The sequence below is a fragment of the Nerophis lumbriciformis genome, linkage group LG18 (genome assembly GCF_033978685.3).
Source record: "Nerophis lumbriciformis linkage group LG18, RoL_Nlum_v2.1, whole genome shotgun sequence".
NCBI lineage: Eukaryota > Metazoa > Chordata > Actinopteri > Syngnathiformes > Syngnathidae > Nerophis > Nerophis lumbriciformis.
The window spans coordinates 138,471-155,736 of NC_084565.2; the positions used below are offsets into that span (position 1 = coordinate 138,471).

A 17,266-nucleotide genomic window follows, 5' to 3' on the forward strand; every position below is an offset into this window, starting at 1 on the left:
GGACTTTTTACAAGACATGTTGTGATATCAACTTAGTGGACTTTTTACAAGACATGTTGTAATATCAGCTTAGTGGACTTTTTACAAGACATGTTGTAATATCAACTTAGTGGACTTTTTACAAGACATGTTGTAATATCAACTAAGTGGACTTTTTACAAGACATGTTGTAATATCAACTTAGTGGACTTTTTACAAGACATGTTGTAATATCAACTTAGTGGACTTTTTACAAGACATGTTGTAATATCAACTTAGTGGACTTTTTACAAGACATGTTGTAATATCAGCTTAGTGGACTTTTTACAAGACATGTTGTAATATCAACTTAGTGGACTTTTTACAAGACATGTTGTGATATCAACTTAGTGGACTTTTTACAAGACATGTTGTGATATCAGCTTAGTGGACTTTTTACAAGACATGTTGTAATATCAACTTAGTGGACTTTTTACAAGACATGTTGTGATATCAACTTAGTGGACTTTTTACAAGACATGTTGTGATATCAACTCAGTGGACTTTTTACAAGACATGTTGTGATATCAACTTAGTGGACTTTTTACAAGACATGTTGTAATATCAGCTTAGTGGACTTTTTACAAGACATGTTGTAATATCAACTTAGTGGACTTTTTACAAGACATGTTGTGATATCAACTTAGTGGACTTTTTACAAGACATGTTGTGATATCAACTTAGTGGACTTTTTACAAGACATGTTGTAATATCAGCTTAGTGGACTTTTTACAAGACATGTTGTAATATCAACTTAGTGGACTTTTTACAAGACATGTTGTAATATCAACTTAGTGGACTTTTTACAAGACATGTTGTAATATCAACTTAGTGGACTTTTTACAAGACATGTTGTAATATCAGCTTAGTGGACTTTTTACAAGACATGTTGTAATATCGACTTAGTGGACTTTTTACAAGACATGTTGTAATATCAACTTAGTGGACTTTTTACAAGACATGTTGTGATATCAACTTAGTGGACTTTTTACAAGACATGTTGTGATATCAACTTAGTGGACTTTTTACAAGACATGTTGTAATATCAGCTTAGTGGACTTTTTACAAGACATGTTGTAATATCAGCTTAGTGGACTTTTACAAGACATTTTGTGATATCAACTTAGTGGACTTTTTACAAGACATGTTGTGATATCAACTTAGTGGACTTTTTACAAGACATGTTGTAATATCAGCTTAGTGGACTTTTTACAAGACATGTTGTAATATCGACTAAGTGGACTTTTTACAAGACATGTTGTAATATCAACTTAGTGGACTTTTTACAAGACATGTTGTAATATCAGCTTAGTGGACTTTTTACAAGACATGTTGTGATATCAGCTTAGTGGACTTTTTACAAGACATGTTGTAATATCAGCTTAGTGGACTTTTACAAGACATTTTGTGATATCAACTTAGTGGACTTTTTACAAGACATGTTGTGATATCAACTTAGTGGACTTTTTACAAGACATGTTGTAATATCAGCTTAGTGGACTTTTTACAAGACATGTTGTAATATCAACTTAGTGGACTTTTTACAAGACATGTTGTAATATCAACTAAGTGGACTTTTTACAAGACATGTTGTAATATCAACTTAGTGGACTTTTTACAAGACATGTTGTAATATCAACTTAGTGGACTTTTTACAAGACATGTTGTAATATCAACTTAGTGGACTTTTTACAAGACATGTTGTGATATCAACTTAGTGGACTTTTTACAAGACATGTTGTAATATCAGCTTAGTGGACTTTTTACAAGACATGTTGTAATATCAACTTAGTGGACTTTTTACAAGACATGTTGTGATATCAACTTAGTGGACTTTTTACAAGACATGTTGTGATATCAGCTTAGTGGACTTTTTACAAGACATGTTGTAATATCAACTTAGTGGACTTTTTACAAGACATGTTGTGATATCAACTTAGTGGACTTTTTACAAGACATGTTGTGATATCAACTCAGTGGACTTTTTACAAGACATGTTGTGATATCAACTCAGTGGACTTTTTACAAGACATGTTGTGATATCAACTTAGTGGACTTTTTACAAGACATGTTGTAATATCAGCTTAGTGGACTTTTTACAAGACATGTTGTAATATCAACTTAGTGGACTTTTTACAAGACATGTTGTGATATCAACTTAGTGGACTTTTTACAAGACATGTTGTGATATCAACTTAGTGGACTTTTTACAAGACATGTTGTAATATCAGCTTAGTGGACTTTTTACAAGACATGTTGTAATATCAACTTAGTGGACTTTTTACAAGACATGTTGTAATATCAACTTAGTGGACTTTTTACAAGACATGTTGTAATATCAACTTAGTGGACTTTTTACAAGACATGTTGTAATATCAGCTTAGTGGACTTTTTACAAGACATGTTGTAATATCGACTTAGTGGACTTTTTACAAGACATGTTGTAATATCAACTTAGTGGACTTTTTACAAGACATGTTGTGATATCAACTTAGTGGACTTTTTACAAGACATGTTGTGATATCAACTTAGTGGACTTTTTACAAGACATGTTGTAATATCAGCTTAGTGGACTTTTTACAAGACATGTTGTAATATCAGCTTAGTGGACTTTTACAAGACATTTTGTGATATCAACTTAGTGGACTTTTTACAAGACATGTTGTGATATCAACTTAGTGGACTTTTTACAAGACATGTTGTAATATCAGCTTAGTGGACTTTTTACAAGACATGTTGTAATATCGACTAAGTGGACTTTTTACAAGACATGTTGTAATATCAACTTAGTGGACTTTTTACAAGACATGTTGTAATATCAGCTTAGTGGACTTTTTACAAGACATGTTGTGATATCAGCTTAGTGGACTTTTTACAAGACATGTTGTAATATCAGCTTAGTGGACTTTTACAAGACATTTTGTGATATCAACTTAGTGGACTTTTTACAAGACATGTTGTGATATCAACTTAGTGGACTTTTTACAAGACATGTTGTAATATCAGCTTAGTGGACTTTTTACAAGACATGTTGTAATATCAACTTAGTGGACTTTTTACAAGACATGTTGTAATATCAACTAAGTGGACTTTTTACAAGACATGTTGTAATATCAACTTAGTGGACTTTTTACAAGACATGTTGTAATATCAACTTAGTGGACTTTTTACAAGACATGTTGTAATATCAACTTAGTGGACTTTTTACAAGACATGTTGTGATATCAACTTAGTGGACTTTTTACAAGACATGTTGTAATATCAGCTTAGTGGACTTTTTACAAGACATGTTGTAATATCAACTTAGTGGACTTTTTACAAGACATGTTGTGATATCAACTTAGTGGACTTTTTACAAGACATGTTGTGATATCAGCTTAGTGGACTTTTTACAAGACATGTTGTAATATCAACTTAGTGGACTTTTTACAAGACATGTTGTGATATCAACTTAGTGGACTTTTTACAAGACATGTTGTGATATCAACTCAGTGGACTTTTTACAAAGGCAAAAGCAGTGAAGTTGTGTAAATGGTAAATAAAAAGAGAATACAACAAATCCTTTTCAACTTATATTCAATTGAATAGACTGCAAAGACAAGATATTTCACGCTCGAACTTTGTTATTTTTTGCAAATATGAGCTCATTTGGAATTTGATGCCTGTAACATGTTTGAAAAAAGCTGGCACAAGTGGCAAAAAAGAGTGAGAAAGTTGAGGAATGCTCATCAAAGACTTATTTGGAACATCCCACAGGTGAACAGGCTAATTGGGAACAGGTGGGTGCCATGATTGGGTATAAAAGTAGATTCCATGAAATGCTCAGTCCTTCACAAACAAGGACAGGGTGAGGGTCACCACTTTGTCAACAAATGCCTGAGCAAATTGTTTAAGAACAACATTTCTCAACAAGGAATTGAGGGATTTCACCATCTACGCTCCGTAATATCATCAAAAGGTTGAGAGAATCTGGAGAAATCACTGCAGGTAAGCCATGATATTACATACCTTGGATCCCTCTGGCGCTACTGCATCAAAAAGCCACATCAGTGTGTAAAGGATATTACCACATGGGCTCAGGAACACTTCAGAAAACCACTGTCAGTAACTACAGTTGGTCGCTACATCTGTGAGTGCAAGTTAAAACTCTACTATGCAAAGCCACAGCCATTTATCAACAACACCCAGAAACGCTGTCGGCTTCGCTGGGCCCCAGCTCATCTAAGATGGACTGATACAAAGTGGAAAAGTGTTCTGTGGTCTGACGAGTCCACATTTCAAATTGTTTTTGGAAACTGTGGACCAAAGAGGAAAAACCCATCTGGACTGTTCTAGGGTGAAAGTGTAAAAGTCAGCATGTGTGATGGTATGGGGGTGTATTAGTGGCCAAGACATGTGGGTACTAGACTGGCCTGCCTGTAGTCCAGACATTGAAAATATGAAGGTTAAAATATGAGAAGGGAGACTGTTGAACAACTTAAGCTGTACATCAAGCAAGAATGGGAAAGAATTCCACTTCAAAAATGTGTCTCCTCAGTTCCCAAACCTTTACTGAGTGTTGTTAAAAGGAAAGGCCATGTAACACACTGGTAAAAATGCCTTTTTTGCAATGTGTTGCTGCCATTACATTCTAAGTTCATGATTATTTGCAAAGTTTCTCAGTGTGAACATGAAATATCTTGTCTTTGCAGTCTATTCAATTGAATATAAGTTGTGTTGTATTCTCTTTTTATTGACCATTTACACAACCTGACAACTTCACTGCTTGTGTAGATTTAGCGTGTCAAGCCGTCTTATCGCTGACAGGAAGTGGTTTCACTCGTCACATGTCACACTTTTGACACACTTAAAGAAAAAAATGCCGACCTTGGTCAAAATCCTGTTGACGTTGTGGCTTTGCGTTAAAAAAAAAAGCCGTTTGGGGGCCCAAGGTGAGGGAAGACGTTAGAGTGACACCTGGAGAAGTGAGGAAGTGATTGTTTGCTGCTGGAAGACAAGAACACAAGACTAGTAAGACAGGAAGTTTATTCCCAGGTGAGCGTTTGGCAGACAGCTGCTCAACGTGTGTAACTGCTCCTCACAGAAGAATTATTCCTAGCTGCTGACACTAATCTATAATCATCAATAAAGTAATCATCAATAAAGTAATCATCAATAAAGTAATCATCTATTAAATAATCATCAATAAAGTAATCATCAATGAAGTAATCATCAATAAATTAATCATCAATAAAGTAATCATCAATGAAGTAATTATTAATGAAGTAATCATCAATGAAGTAATCATCAATAAAGTAATCATCAATAAAGTAATCATCAATGAAGTAATCATCAATGAAGTAATCATCAATAAAGTAATAATCAATAAAGTAATCATGTATTAAGTAATCATCAATAAAGTAATCATGTATTAAGTAATCATCAATAAAGTAATCATCAATGAAGTAATCATCAATGAAGTAGTCATCAATAAAGTAGTCATCAATAAAGTAATCATCTATTAAGTAATCATCAATAAAGCAATCATCAATAAAGTAATCATCAATAAAGTAGTCATCAATAAAGTAGTCATCAATAAAGTAATCATCAATAAAGTAATCATCAATTAAGTAATCATCAATAAAGTAATCATCAATAAAGTAATCATCAATAAAGTAATCATCAAATAAGTGGTGTATAATAATAAAGTAATAATAAATAAAATCGTGTATAATAATAAATCAAGTAATGATAAATAAAGTAATAATCAATAATGTGGTGTATAATGATCAATAAAGTAATAATCAATAAAGTGTCCCACAGAAAGAAGAAGGCAAGGTCCAAGGGCAGCTGAACCACAGTGACTCTAATCAGTTCATCCAAGACCTCCAAGATCACATCACTGAACTCAAACATGAGGTGACTCACTTATAACCTTATACACATCACACTTCCTGCACACCAACATCACACTTCCTGCACGCCAACATCACACTTCCTGCACGCCAACATCACACTTCCTGCACGCCAACATCACACTTCCTGCACGCCAACATCACACTTCCTGCACGCCAACATCACACTTCCTGCACGCCAACATCACACTTCCTGCACGCCAACATCACACTTCCTGCACGCCAACATCACACTTCCTGCACGCCAACATCACACTTCCTGCACGCCAACATCACACTTCCTGCACGCCAACATCACACTTCCTGCACGCCAACATCACACTTCCTGCACGCCAACATCACACTTCCTGCACGCCAACATCACACTTCCTGCACGCCAACGTCACACTTCCTGCACGCCAACGTCACACTTCCTGCACGCCAACATCACACTTCCTGCACGCCAACATCACACTTCCTGCACGCCAACATCACACTTCCTGCACGCCAACATCACACTTCCTGCACGCCAACATCACACTTCCTGCACGCCAACATCACACTTCCTGCACGCCAACATCACACTTCCTGCACGCCAACATCACACTTCCTGCACGCCAACATCACACTTCCTGCACGCCAACATCACACTTCCTGCACGCCAACGTCACACTTCCTGCACGCCAACGTCACACTTCCTGCACGCCAACGTCACACTTCCTGCACGCCAACATCACACTTCCTGCACGCCAACATCACACTTCCTGCACGCCAACATCACACTTCCTGCACGCCAACATCACACTTCCTGCACGCCAACGTCACACTTCCTGCACGCCAACATCACACTTCCTGCACGCCAACATCACACTTCCTGCACGCCAACGTCACACTTCCTGCAAGCCAACGTCACACTTCCTGCACGCCAACGTCACACTTCCTGCACGCCAACGTCACACTTCCTGCACGCCAACTTCACACTTCCTGCACGCCAACGTCACACTTCCTGCACGCCAACGTCACACTTCCTGCACGCCAACATCACACTTCCTGCACGCCAACGTCACACTTCCTGCACGCCAACGTCACACTTCCTGCACGCCAACGTCACACTTCCTGCACGCCAACGTCACACTTCCTGCACGCCAACATCACACTTCCTGCACGCCAACATCACACTTCCTGCACGCCAACGTCACACTTCCTGCACGCCAACGTCACACTTCCTGCACGCCAACGTCACACTTCCTGCACGCCAACGTCACACTTCCTGCACGCCAACATCACACTTCCTGCACGCCAACATCACACTTCCTGCACGCCAACGTCACACTTCCTGCACGCCAACATCACACTTCCTGCACGCCAACGTCACACTTCCTGCACGCCAACATCACACTTCCTGCACGCCAACATCACACTTCCTGCACGCCAACGTCACACTTCCTGCACGCCAACGTCACACTTCCTGCACGCCAACATCACACTTCCTGCACGCCAACATCACACTTCCTGCACGCCAACATCACACTTCCTGCACGCCAACATCACACTTCCTGCACGCCAACGTCACACTTCCTGCACGCCAACGTCACACTTCCTGCACGCCAACATCACACTTCCTGCACGCCAACATCACACTTCCTGCACGCCAACGTCACACTTCCTGCAAGCCAACGTCACACTTCCTGCACGCCAACGTCACACTTCCTGCACGCCAACGTCACACTTCCTGCACGCCAACGTCACACTTCCTGCACGCCAACATCACACTTCCTGCACGCCAACATCACACTTCCTGCACGCCAACATCACACTTCCTGCACGCCAACATCACACTTCCTGCACGCCAACGTCACACTTCCTGCACGCCAACATCACACTTCCTGCACGCCAACATCACACTTCCTGCACGCCAACGTCACACTTCCTGCAAGCCAACGTCACACTTCCTGCACGCCAACGTCACACTTCCTGCACGCCAACGTCACACTTCCTGCACGCCAACTTCACACTTCCTGCACGCCAACGTCACACTTCCTGCACGCCAACGTCACACTTCCTGCACGCCAACATCACACTTCCTGCACGCCAACGTCACACTTCCTGCACGCCAACGTCACACTTCCTGCACGCCAACGTCACACTTCCTGCACGCCAACGTCACACTTCCTGCACGCCAACATCACACTTCCTGCACGCCAACGTCACACTTCCTGCACGCCAACGTCACACTTCCTGCACGCCAACGTCACACTTCCTGCACGCCAACGTCACACTTCCTGCACGCCAACGTCACACTTCCTGCACGCCAACATCACACTTCCTGCACGCCAACATCACACTTCCTGCACGCCAACGTCACACTTCCTGCACGCCAACATCACACTTCCTGCACGCCAACGTCACACTTCCTGCACGCCAACATCACACTTCCTGCACGCCAACATCACACTTCCTGCACGCCAACGTCACACTTCCTGCACGCCAACGTCACACTTCCTGCACGCCAACATCACACTTCCTGCACGCCAACATCACACTTCCTGCACGCCAACATCACACTTCCTGCACGCCAACATCACACTTCCTGCACGCCAACGTCACACTTCCTGCACGCCAACGTCACACTTCCTGCACGCCAACATCACACTTCCTGCACGCCAACATCACACTTCCTGCACGCCAACGTCACACTTCCTGCAAGCCAACGTCACACTTCCTGCACGCCAACGTCACACTTCCTGCACGCCAACGTCACACTTCCTGCACGCCAACTTCACACTTCCTGCACGCCAACGTCACACTTCCTGCACGCCAACGTCACACTTCCTGCACGCCAACATCACACTTCCTGCACGCCAACATCACACTTCCTGCACGCCAACGTCACACTTCCTGCACGCCAACGTCACACTTCCTGCACGCCAACGTCACACTTCCTGCACGCCAACATCACACTTCCTGCACGCCAACATCACACTTCCTGCACGCCAACGTCACACTTCCTGCACGCCAACGTCACACTTCCTGCACGCCAACGTCACACTTCCTGCACGCCAACATGCTAGCGGCTAGTTGCAGGTGTTAGCATGTTAGTGGCTAGTTGCGGCTGTTAGCTTGTTAGCGGCTAGTTTCCGCTATTAGCATGCTAGCGGCTAGTTGCAGCTGTTAGCATGCTAGCGGCTAGTTGCAGCTGTTAGCATGCTAGCGGCTAGTTGCAGCTGTTAGCATGCTAGCGGCTAGTTGCAGCTGTTAGCTTGTTAGCGGCTAGTTGCAGCTGTTAGCATGTTAGCAGCTAGTTGCGGCTGTTAGCATGTTAGCGGCTAGTTGCGGCTGTTAGCATGTTAGCAGCTAGTTGCAGCTGTTAGCATGTTAGCGGCTAGTTGCGGCTGTTAGCATGTTGGCAACTAGTTGCAGCTGTTAGCATGGTAGCGGCTAGTTGCGGTTGTTAGCATGTTAGCGGCTAGTTGCAGCTGTTAGCATGTTAGCGGCTAGTTGCAGCTGTTAGCATGTTAGCGACTAGTTGCAGCTGTTAGCATGTTAGCGACTAGTTGCAGCTGTTAGCGGCTAGTTGCAGCTGTTAGCATGTTAGCGGCTAGTTGCAGCTGTTAGCATGTTAGCGACTAGTTGCAGCTGTTAGCATGCTAGCGGCTAGTTGCAGCTGTTAGCATGTTAGCGGCTAGTTGCAGCTGTTAGCATGTTAGCGACTAGTTGCAGCTGTTAGCATGCTAGCGGCTAGTTGCAGCTGTTAGCATGTTAGCGGCTAGTTGCAGCTGTTAGCATGCTAGCGTGTGAAAGAGTGGACAGCATATTAGGGAAAAGGGGCGTGTCCCAATAGATGCTTCTAGAATGATTGTGTCCTGCTCACAGATTTGCTGCCTGAAGGTTCAGAGGGGCGTGGCCAAGCCTCCCACCTATGACATCATCAAGCAGTACGCGGGCGACGACAATGATGATGACGATGATGATGATGATGAGGAGGAAGAGGAGGAAGGCAGCACCAAGGAGCAGCACCAGACTGGCAGGAGTCGAGTCAAGCTGCATCCCAAACTGGGGGCCACGGACAGTGAGGAAGAAGACGAGGCCCCCACACCCACCCACCGCTACACCACCGTGTGACCCGCCCAGTGTGGACTGGACCACAGAGAGCAGGGAGGGAGGGACAGTAGACATTGAACATATATCACTCAACGGATTTTATATTTCTTAACTTTATTTTATAAAACAACACCTCTTCAATATCTCTCTCTCTCTCTCTCTCTCTGTGTGTGTGTGTGTGTGTGTGTGTGTGTGTGTGTGTGTGTCATCTGCACTGATTGGTCACATTCACAAAAGGAAGTAGACATAACTGTGTGTGTGTGTGTGTGTGTGTGTGTGTGTGTGTGTGTGTGTGTGTGTGTGTGTGTGTGTGTGTGTGTAGTTATGGTAACAGACAATATTGTTTGTGTTAGAGTTGTTGCACCTGAATGTAACACTAACACCTGACTTGGTGGCAGTGAACGCATCACAGCATGTTGGGGGAGTGTGGTGAGCACACACACACATACATACACACGTATACACGCACACACATACATGTATATACACAAACACACATTTACATATATACATACACGCATACATATAAACACATATATATACACACACAAATATACAAACATATACACACATACATATATACAAACACACATACATATACACACACACAGAGATGACATGAGTGAGTTCATAATAAATAGTAAACACAAACACACACATATACATTCATATACACACACACAGAGATGACATGAGTGTGAGTTCATAATAAATAGTAAACACAAACACACACACATATACACACACAGAGATGACATGAGTGTGAGTTCATAATAAATAAATAGTAAACACACACATATACATACATATACACACACAGAGAGATGACATGAGTGTGAGTTCATAATAAATAGTAAACACAAACACACACACATATACACACACAGAGATGACATGAGTGTGAGTTCATAATAAATAAATAGTAAACACACACATATACATACATATACACACACAGAGAGATGACATGAGTGTGAGTTCATAATAAATAGTAAACACAAACACACACATACATACATACAATTACACACACACACATAGAGATGACATGATGTGAGTTTATAATAAATAGTAAACACACACACGTGCATACATATACACACACACACACAGAGATGACATGAGTGTGAGTTCATAATAAATAGTAAACACATACATATACATACACACACACACACAGAGATGTCATGAGTGTGAGTTCATAATAAATAGTAAACACACACACATATACATACATATACACACACACAGATGACATGAGTGTGAGTTCATAATAAATAGTAAACACATATACATACATACACACACACACACAGATGACATCATGAGTGTGAGTTCATATGAAATAAATAGTAAACACACACATATACACACATACATATACACACACACCCAGAGATGACATGAGTGTGAGTTCATAATAAAATGTTTGTTGCAAATATATTCTTCCTCCTTTTTTTCATCTTCTTTTTCTTCCTTCTTTGTCTTCTTCATCTCCTCTTCTTTTCCTTTTCTTCTTTTTTCTCCTTCCTCCTCTTCTTCCTTCTTCCTCTTCTTATTTCTCTTCTTTCTCCTTCCTAATCTTCTTCCTCTTCTATTCACTCGTTTTTTTCTCCTTCCTCCTCTACTTTCACCTTCCTCTTTTTTCCTATTCTTTCTTCCTTCTCCTCTTCTTCCTCCTTCCTCTTCTTCCTCCTTCCTTTTCTTCCTATTCTTCTTTCTCCTTCCTATTCTTCTTATTTCTTCTTTCTCCTTCCTCTTATTTCTCCTTCCTATTCTTCTTTCTCCTTCATATTCTTCTTTCTTCTTTCTCCTTCCTCTTATTTTTCCTTCCTATTCTTCTTCCTCTTCTTCTTTCTCCTTCCTCTTTTTTCCTTTTCTTTCTCCTTCCTCCTCAGCTTTCACCTTCCTCTTCTTCTTTCTCCTTCCTCTTCTTACGTCTTCTTTCTCCTTCCTCTTCTTTCTCCTTCCTATTCTTCTTCCTCTTCTTCTTTCTCCCTCTTCTTCTTTCTCCTTCCTCTTCTTACGTCTTCTTTCTCCTTCCTCTTCTTTCTCCTTCCTATTCTTCTTTCTCCCTCCTCTTCTTTCTCCTTCCTATTCTCTTCCTCTTCTTTCTCCTTCCTCTTTTTTCCTCTTCTTTCTCCTTCCTCCTCTGCTTTCACCTTCCTCTTCTTCCTCCTTCCTTTTCTTCTTATTTCTTCTTTCTCCTTCCTCTTATTCCTCTTCCTCCTTCCTATTCTTCTTTCTCCCTCCTATTCTTTTTTCTCCTTCCTATTCTTCTTATTTCTTCTTTCTCCTTCCTCTTCTTTCTCCTTCCTCTTATTCCTCTTCTTTCTCCTTCCTCTTTTTTCCTCTTCTTTCTCCTTCCTCTTCTGCTGTCACCTCCCTCTTCTTCTTTCTCCTTCCTATTCTTACTTCTTCTTTCTCCTTCCTCTTTTTTCCTTTATTTTCTTCTTCCTCCTTGTGACAGTTTGACCCCACACTGTTTGACCTTAAACTTCCTTGCAGACGGGAAGCTCAACATGGACAAGCTGCAAACATTCAATCTTGTTAGCCAGTGAAAAGCATGTGCTCAACAAACAAGTTGTCACCTGTCACTCACCATGGCTCTGAACGCTTGACTAAAAGAGTCAGGGTGGGGTTGAGGGCTTTTTATAGGTGACCACACCTGTGTTCGTTAATTAGGCCAAATTTGGGTCAAACCATGATCCTCAAAAGCTGAGTGTTACGAAAGGACACTGGACATTTGAAAGTGATGTTACCTAAGCCTGAATACACTGTGTACCAAAATGACTACTCTACACATGCACAAGTACTATGTGAATACTTTTTAGACATGTGATGGTTATTTATGGGTTTGACAGTACTCAATAACATCTTTGACTATTAAAGGCCAAAAGAAGCGAGCTTTGACTCGAGCAAGAGCCTTGAAAGGTCCCAAGCTGTCCAGCTTCTGTCATGTTCCCCATCCATCTGTCCCAGCTTCAGTCATGGCACCTGCTCTTGCACCCAATCCTGAACCTGAGGCCAAACCTAACACTGAGCCAGCTTGTGTTAATGGCCGTCCAGTGCAAGCACTGTTGGACACACGTAGCTCCATGACACTGTTGAACCATTCTTTTGTGTCACTTGGTAATCTTGACTATCAGCATGCCACAGCCATTCAATGTGTCCATGCTGATCAAAGAATATATCCCGTGGCTGATGTGACCATCATCATCGATGACCAGGCTTTCTTGCTCCGTGTGGGGGTTCTTGATCACATGCCCCATGACATGATCTTGGGCAGAGACTTGCCTATTCTGCATGATCTTGTTCATCAGACACACAAGCAGAAAGTGAAGTCCAGTTTTATTCCAGCCATTCAAGAGGCCTATCCAGTACTCACCCGTGCCCAGACAGCCAAGCTAGGGCTGGAGCCTCTTCCTGACTTGGACCCTTCTCTATGCCAGGGTGGTCAGAAGGCCCCCCCCCCCCCAAAAGTAAGAGCCAGCGCCGCCTGGAGAAGATCCAAGGTACTCCACTGTTGGGTGATGTGTCAAGCTTGAAACCTGATGAAGAGTGACAGGTACCTGAAGACATCCGAGAGCTACAGAGAGCTGACGTATCACTGGCTCCCCTGCTGGCTAAGATGAAAGATACAAACATTCCCTTGCAGCCAAACCAGGGTGAAAAGTATGTCCTGGAGGATGGAGTCCTGTATGTAGCAGATCAGCCAGAGAATCGCTTGGTGGTCCCTACCTGCTGTAGGCCCCTTGTACTGCATCTTGCTCATTCCATACATTGGGCTAGTCATCTTAGGCAAGACAAGACTCTTGCTCGAGTCAAAGCTCGCTTCTTTTGGCCTTTAATGGTCAAAGATGTTATTGAGTACTGTCAAACCTGTCTACAGTGCCAGAAGACTTCTCCGAGACGACCTGAGAAAGCCCCACTACTCCCTCTTCCTCTCATTGATGTTCCTTTCCGGAGGATCGCAATGGATATTGTTGGACCCCTGGAGAAAAGCAGTGGAGGCCATGAATACATCCTTGTCTTCTGTGACTACGCCACCAGATTTCCTGAGGCCTTCCCACTAAGGAGTATCAATACTCCGAAAGTCATCTCTGCACTTGTACAGTTCTTCTCACGAGTAGGAATTCCAAATGAAATAATCACGGATCAAGGAACCAACTTCACTTCAAAGCTCATGAAGCAGCTTCATAAACAACTTGGAATTACTGGCATTCTCACCACCTCCTATCATCCACAAATCGACAGGTTGGTGGAACGCTTCAACCAAACCCTGAAATCCATGCTGAGGAAGTTTGTAGACGACACCGGTCGAGACTGGGAGAAATGGCTTCCCTTCTTGCTAAGGCAAGAGCAAATCTTGGAAAGGCCCAGATGAAACAGAAGATCTGGTATGACCAGAAAGCACGTCAACGGGTGCTACAGCCAGGTCAAAAGGTCATGCTCTTGCTTCCAACCTCAAGCCGCAGAGTTTACAACAAACCTGGCAGAGAGCAGGCCAGAACTGGTTTGAGATCCCAAGTGTCGGAGGTGGCAATGACAGAGGAGACTGATGAGATGGTTGGTCGAGGTGCCACGGCGATGAGGCTGGACCGGACGACTATGGATGAGGAGCGTGAAGTTGGATGGGACACCGAGGAGTCTGAAGAAGACGTCAAAGGTTTTGAGAACTCTGGGGCCAGGCGTAAGCAGCGTAGGAAGGGGTATGGGAAGGCTAGGTGGTCTGCTGAGCCACCAAGGACTGAAAGAGTGTTAAGTGTACTTACCTTGGTTAACATGTTCCAAGACTTTTTGATTGGATAGGGAAGCTGTCCTAGTCCGTGAACTCCAGGAGTTAAAAACTGTCTGTACAAGGCCTAACTTAGATCACTCACCCACTAACCAAAATGCTAACCGTACTCCTGACGATAGTTGTTGTGAGCAGTCGCCCAAACCCAAACCCAGAACTCGCCCACATCCAAACCCTAGTCCTCAAGCGATGCCGTCCAGAGATTCCTTGCCACCTGACCATCATCTGCGACAAGGCCCAAAGATGCTCCCTTTCCAGCAGAGTGAGGACATCGATAACTTTCTTGTCCGTTTCGAGCGCATTGCTCGCACCTGGGGCTGGCCTCAGTCTGACTGGGCCTGCCGACTTGTTCCACTCTTGACCGGTAAAGCCCTGGATGCCTATTCTGCGATGGAGGAAGATGCTTCCAACGTCTACACTGACCTTAAAGAAGCCCTCCTTGCTAAGTTTGATATCTCTCCTGAGACTTATAGGCTCCAGTTCCGGTCAACCTACATTCCCCCTGGTGAATCTCCCAAGGAGACTTACAACAGACTCAAAGGTCTCTACAGAAGATGGATCAAGCTAGAGCAGCGTTCCAAAGAAGACATCGCAGAGCTTTTCATTCTGGAGCAAATGCTTCGCATGCTGCTCAACGAAATGAAGACTTGGGTCAAGGAACACGAGCCAGAAGACGGACTTACTGCTGCTAAACTTGCAGGACAGTACGTGAATGCTCGTAAAGGACTCCGAATGCCAAGGCAGCAGAACAATCGTGTAGCAGCCCAAGGTTCAGCCGACCTGTCACACCAAAGCAGGTGGTTACAGCATCTCAGGGAACAACAGACTGTTCCCGAGACAGAGTCCAGTGAAGGATCTCATCTGCTACCACTGCCAACAGCCAGGGCATCGAGCCCCAGTCTACCCCTTGAAACAGAAGACCTGGTATGACCAAAAAGCGCGTCACAGGGTGCTACACCCAGGTCAAAAGGTCATGCTCTCGCTTCCAACCTCAAGTCATAAACTGCTGGCCCAATGGAAAGGTCCTTACTCCGTGGTCAGACAAGCTGGTCCAGTCACCTATGAGATCTCACATCCAGATAAAGGAAAGGCATTCCAAGTGTACCACATCAACCTTCTGAAGGAATGGAAGGAGAGGAAATCCTCTGTGGAAGGAAAGGATGTCCAGGCCAGTCAAGTACCTACTCAAAGCAAGGAGTTGCAAGAGGAAAAGGTGATGCTGGCACGGGAAGTGGAAATGGAGGATGATGTGGAGGAGACAGATCTGTCCATGCTCATTACACCACAGAAACCTGATGTAAGTCACTTCTCTGCACAATCTGCCCTTAAACTATTGCAAGTGTGTGAAGAATTCCCAGTCTTGTTCAGTGGAAAGCCAGGAAGAACTCCACTAATTGAACATGTCATTGACTTAAAAAACCCAACACCTATCCGTCAGCGCCCATACAGAGTGCCTGAGCGGATGGTGGAGCCCCTCAACCATGAAATCCAAACCATGCTGGATCTAGGAGTGATTGAACCCTCAAACAGTGAGTGGTGTTATGCCGTTCGAACTCCACGGAGCCCACGCAACATTTCAGTGGCTCTGCGGGGGTGTGGCCAGTTCTCTGCTGCCTATCTCGATGATGTGGTGGTTTTCAGCACTTCCTGGAAAGACCACCTCTCTCACCTGCGTCAAGTCCTGCTCCGGATCCGTTCTGCCGGGCTCACTCTTAACACCCAGAAATGTGAGTGGGCCAAAACTGAGGTGTGTTACCTAGGTTACCATCTTGGCAACGGGCAGATACGTCCTCAGGTGGACAAGGTGAAGCCAATCCAAGACAGTCCTAGACCCTGGACAAAGAAGCAGGTCCGGTCATTCTTGGGGATTTCTGGGTGGTACAGAAGATTTGTTCCCCATTTCTCTACCATCACAGCTCCTCTTGTTGAGCTGACAACCAAAGCATCCTCTAATCCAGTCAAATGGACAGACACGTGTGAAACTGCCTTCACAAAGGTCAAAGCTATTCTATGCTCTTCCCCGGTCTTACAAAGTCCTGACTTCAACCAGCGATTCCTTGTTCAAGTTGATGCCTCCAGTGTGGGCCTTGGAGCCGTCTTAGCCCAAGGAAAGGAGGGCGAGGAACAACCGCTTCTATATCTGAGTTGTAAACTGCATCCCAGAGAAACTAGGTACTCCGCCATCGAAAAGGAATGTCTTGCCATCAAGTGGGCATTGGACAGCCTACGTTATTACCTTCTGGGACGGATCTTTGATCTGGAAACGGACCACCGGGCATTGAGCTGGATCAACTCCATGAGGGATAAGAACTCCCGTGTCACCAGATGGTACTTGGCGTTACAGCCCTATTGCTTCAACGTTACACATCGAGCTGGCAAAACTAACTTGCTAGCTGATTAGCTGTCTTGTCTCCCTGGACTTGCTGTCGCTGGAGAGGAGGGAGGTAATGTGACAGCTTGACCCCACACTGTCACT

At 43.5% G+C, this 17,266-nt stretch overlaps 2 protein-coding genes across 7 annotated transcripts in view; both read left to right on the top strand.

Moving 5' to 3' along the window:
- Positions 1–10,133, top strand: part of evi5b (ecotropic viral integration site 5b) — an 86,403-nt gene extending 76,270 nt beyond the window's left edge. For all 6 annotated transcript variants that reach the window (XM_061977428.1, XM_061977427.1, XM_061977426.1 and 3 more), the window contains 2 exons: positions 5,821–5,916; positions 9,765–10,133. In XM_061977428.1, coding sequence (XP_061833412.1) covers positions 5,821–5,916; positions 9,765–10,013 — 345 coding nt within the window. In that variant the 3' untranslated portion in view covers positions 10,014–10,133. The remainder of the gene's footprint in view (positions 1–5,820; positions 5,917–9,764) is intronic.
- A 4,846-nt stretch (positions 10,134–14,979) lies between these two features.
- On the top strand, positions 14,980–15,844 carry LOC133618038 (SCAN domain-containing protein 3-like). The gene has a single exon (XM_061978507.1). It carries the CDS (start codon positions 14,980–14,982, stop codon positions 15,718–15,720), a length of 741 nt encoding a protein of 246 aa, XP_061834491.1. The 3' UTR covers positions 15,721–15,844.
- The last annotated feature ends 1,422 nt before the right edge of the window (positions 15,845–17,266 follow it).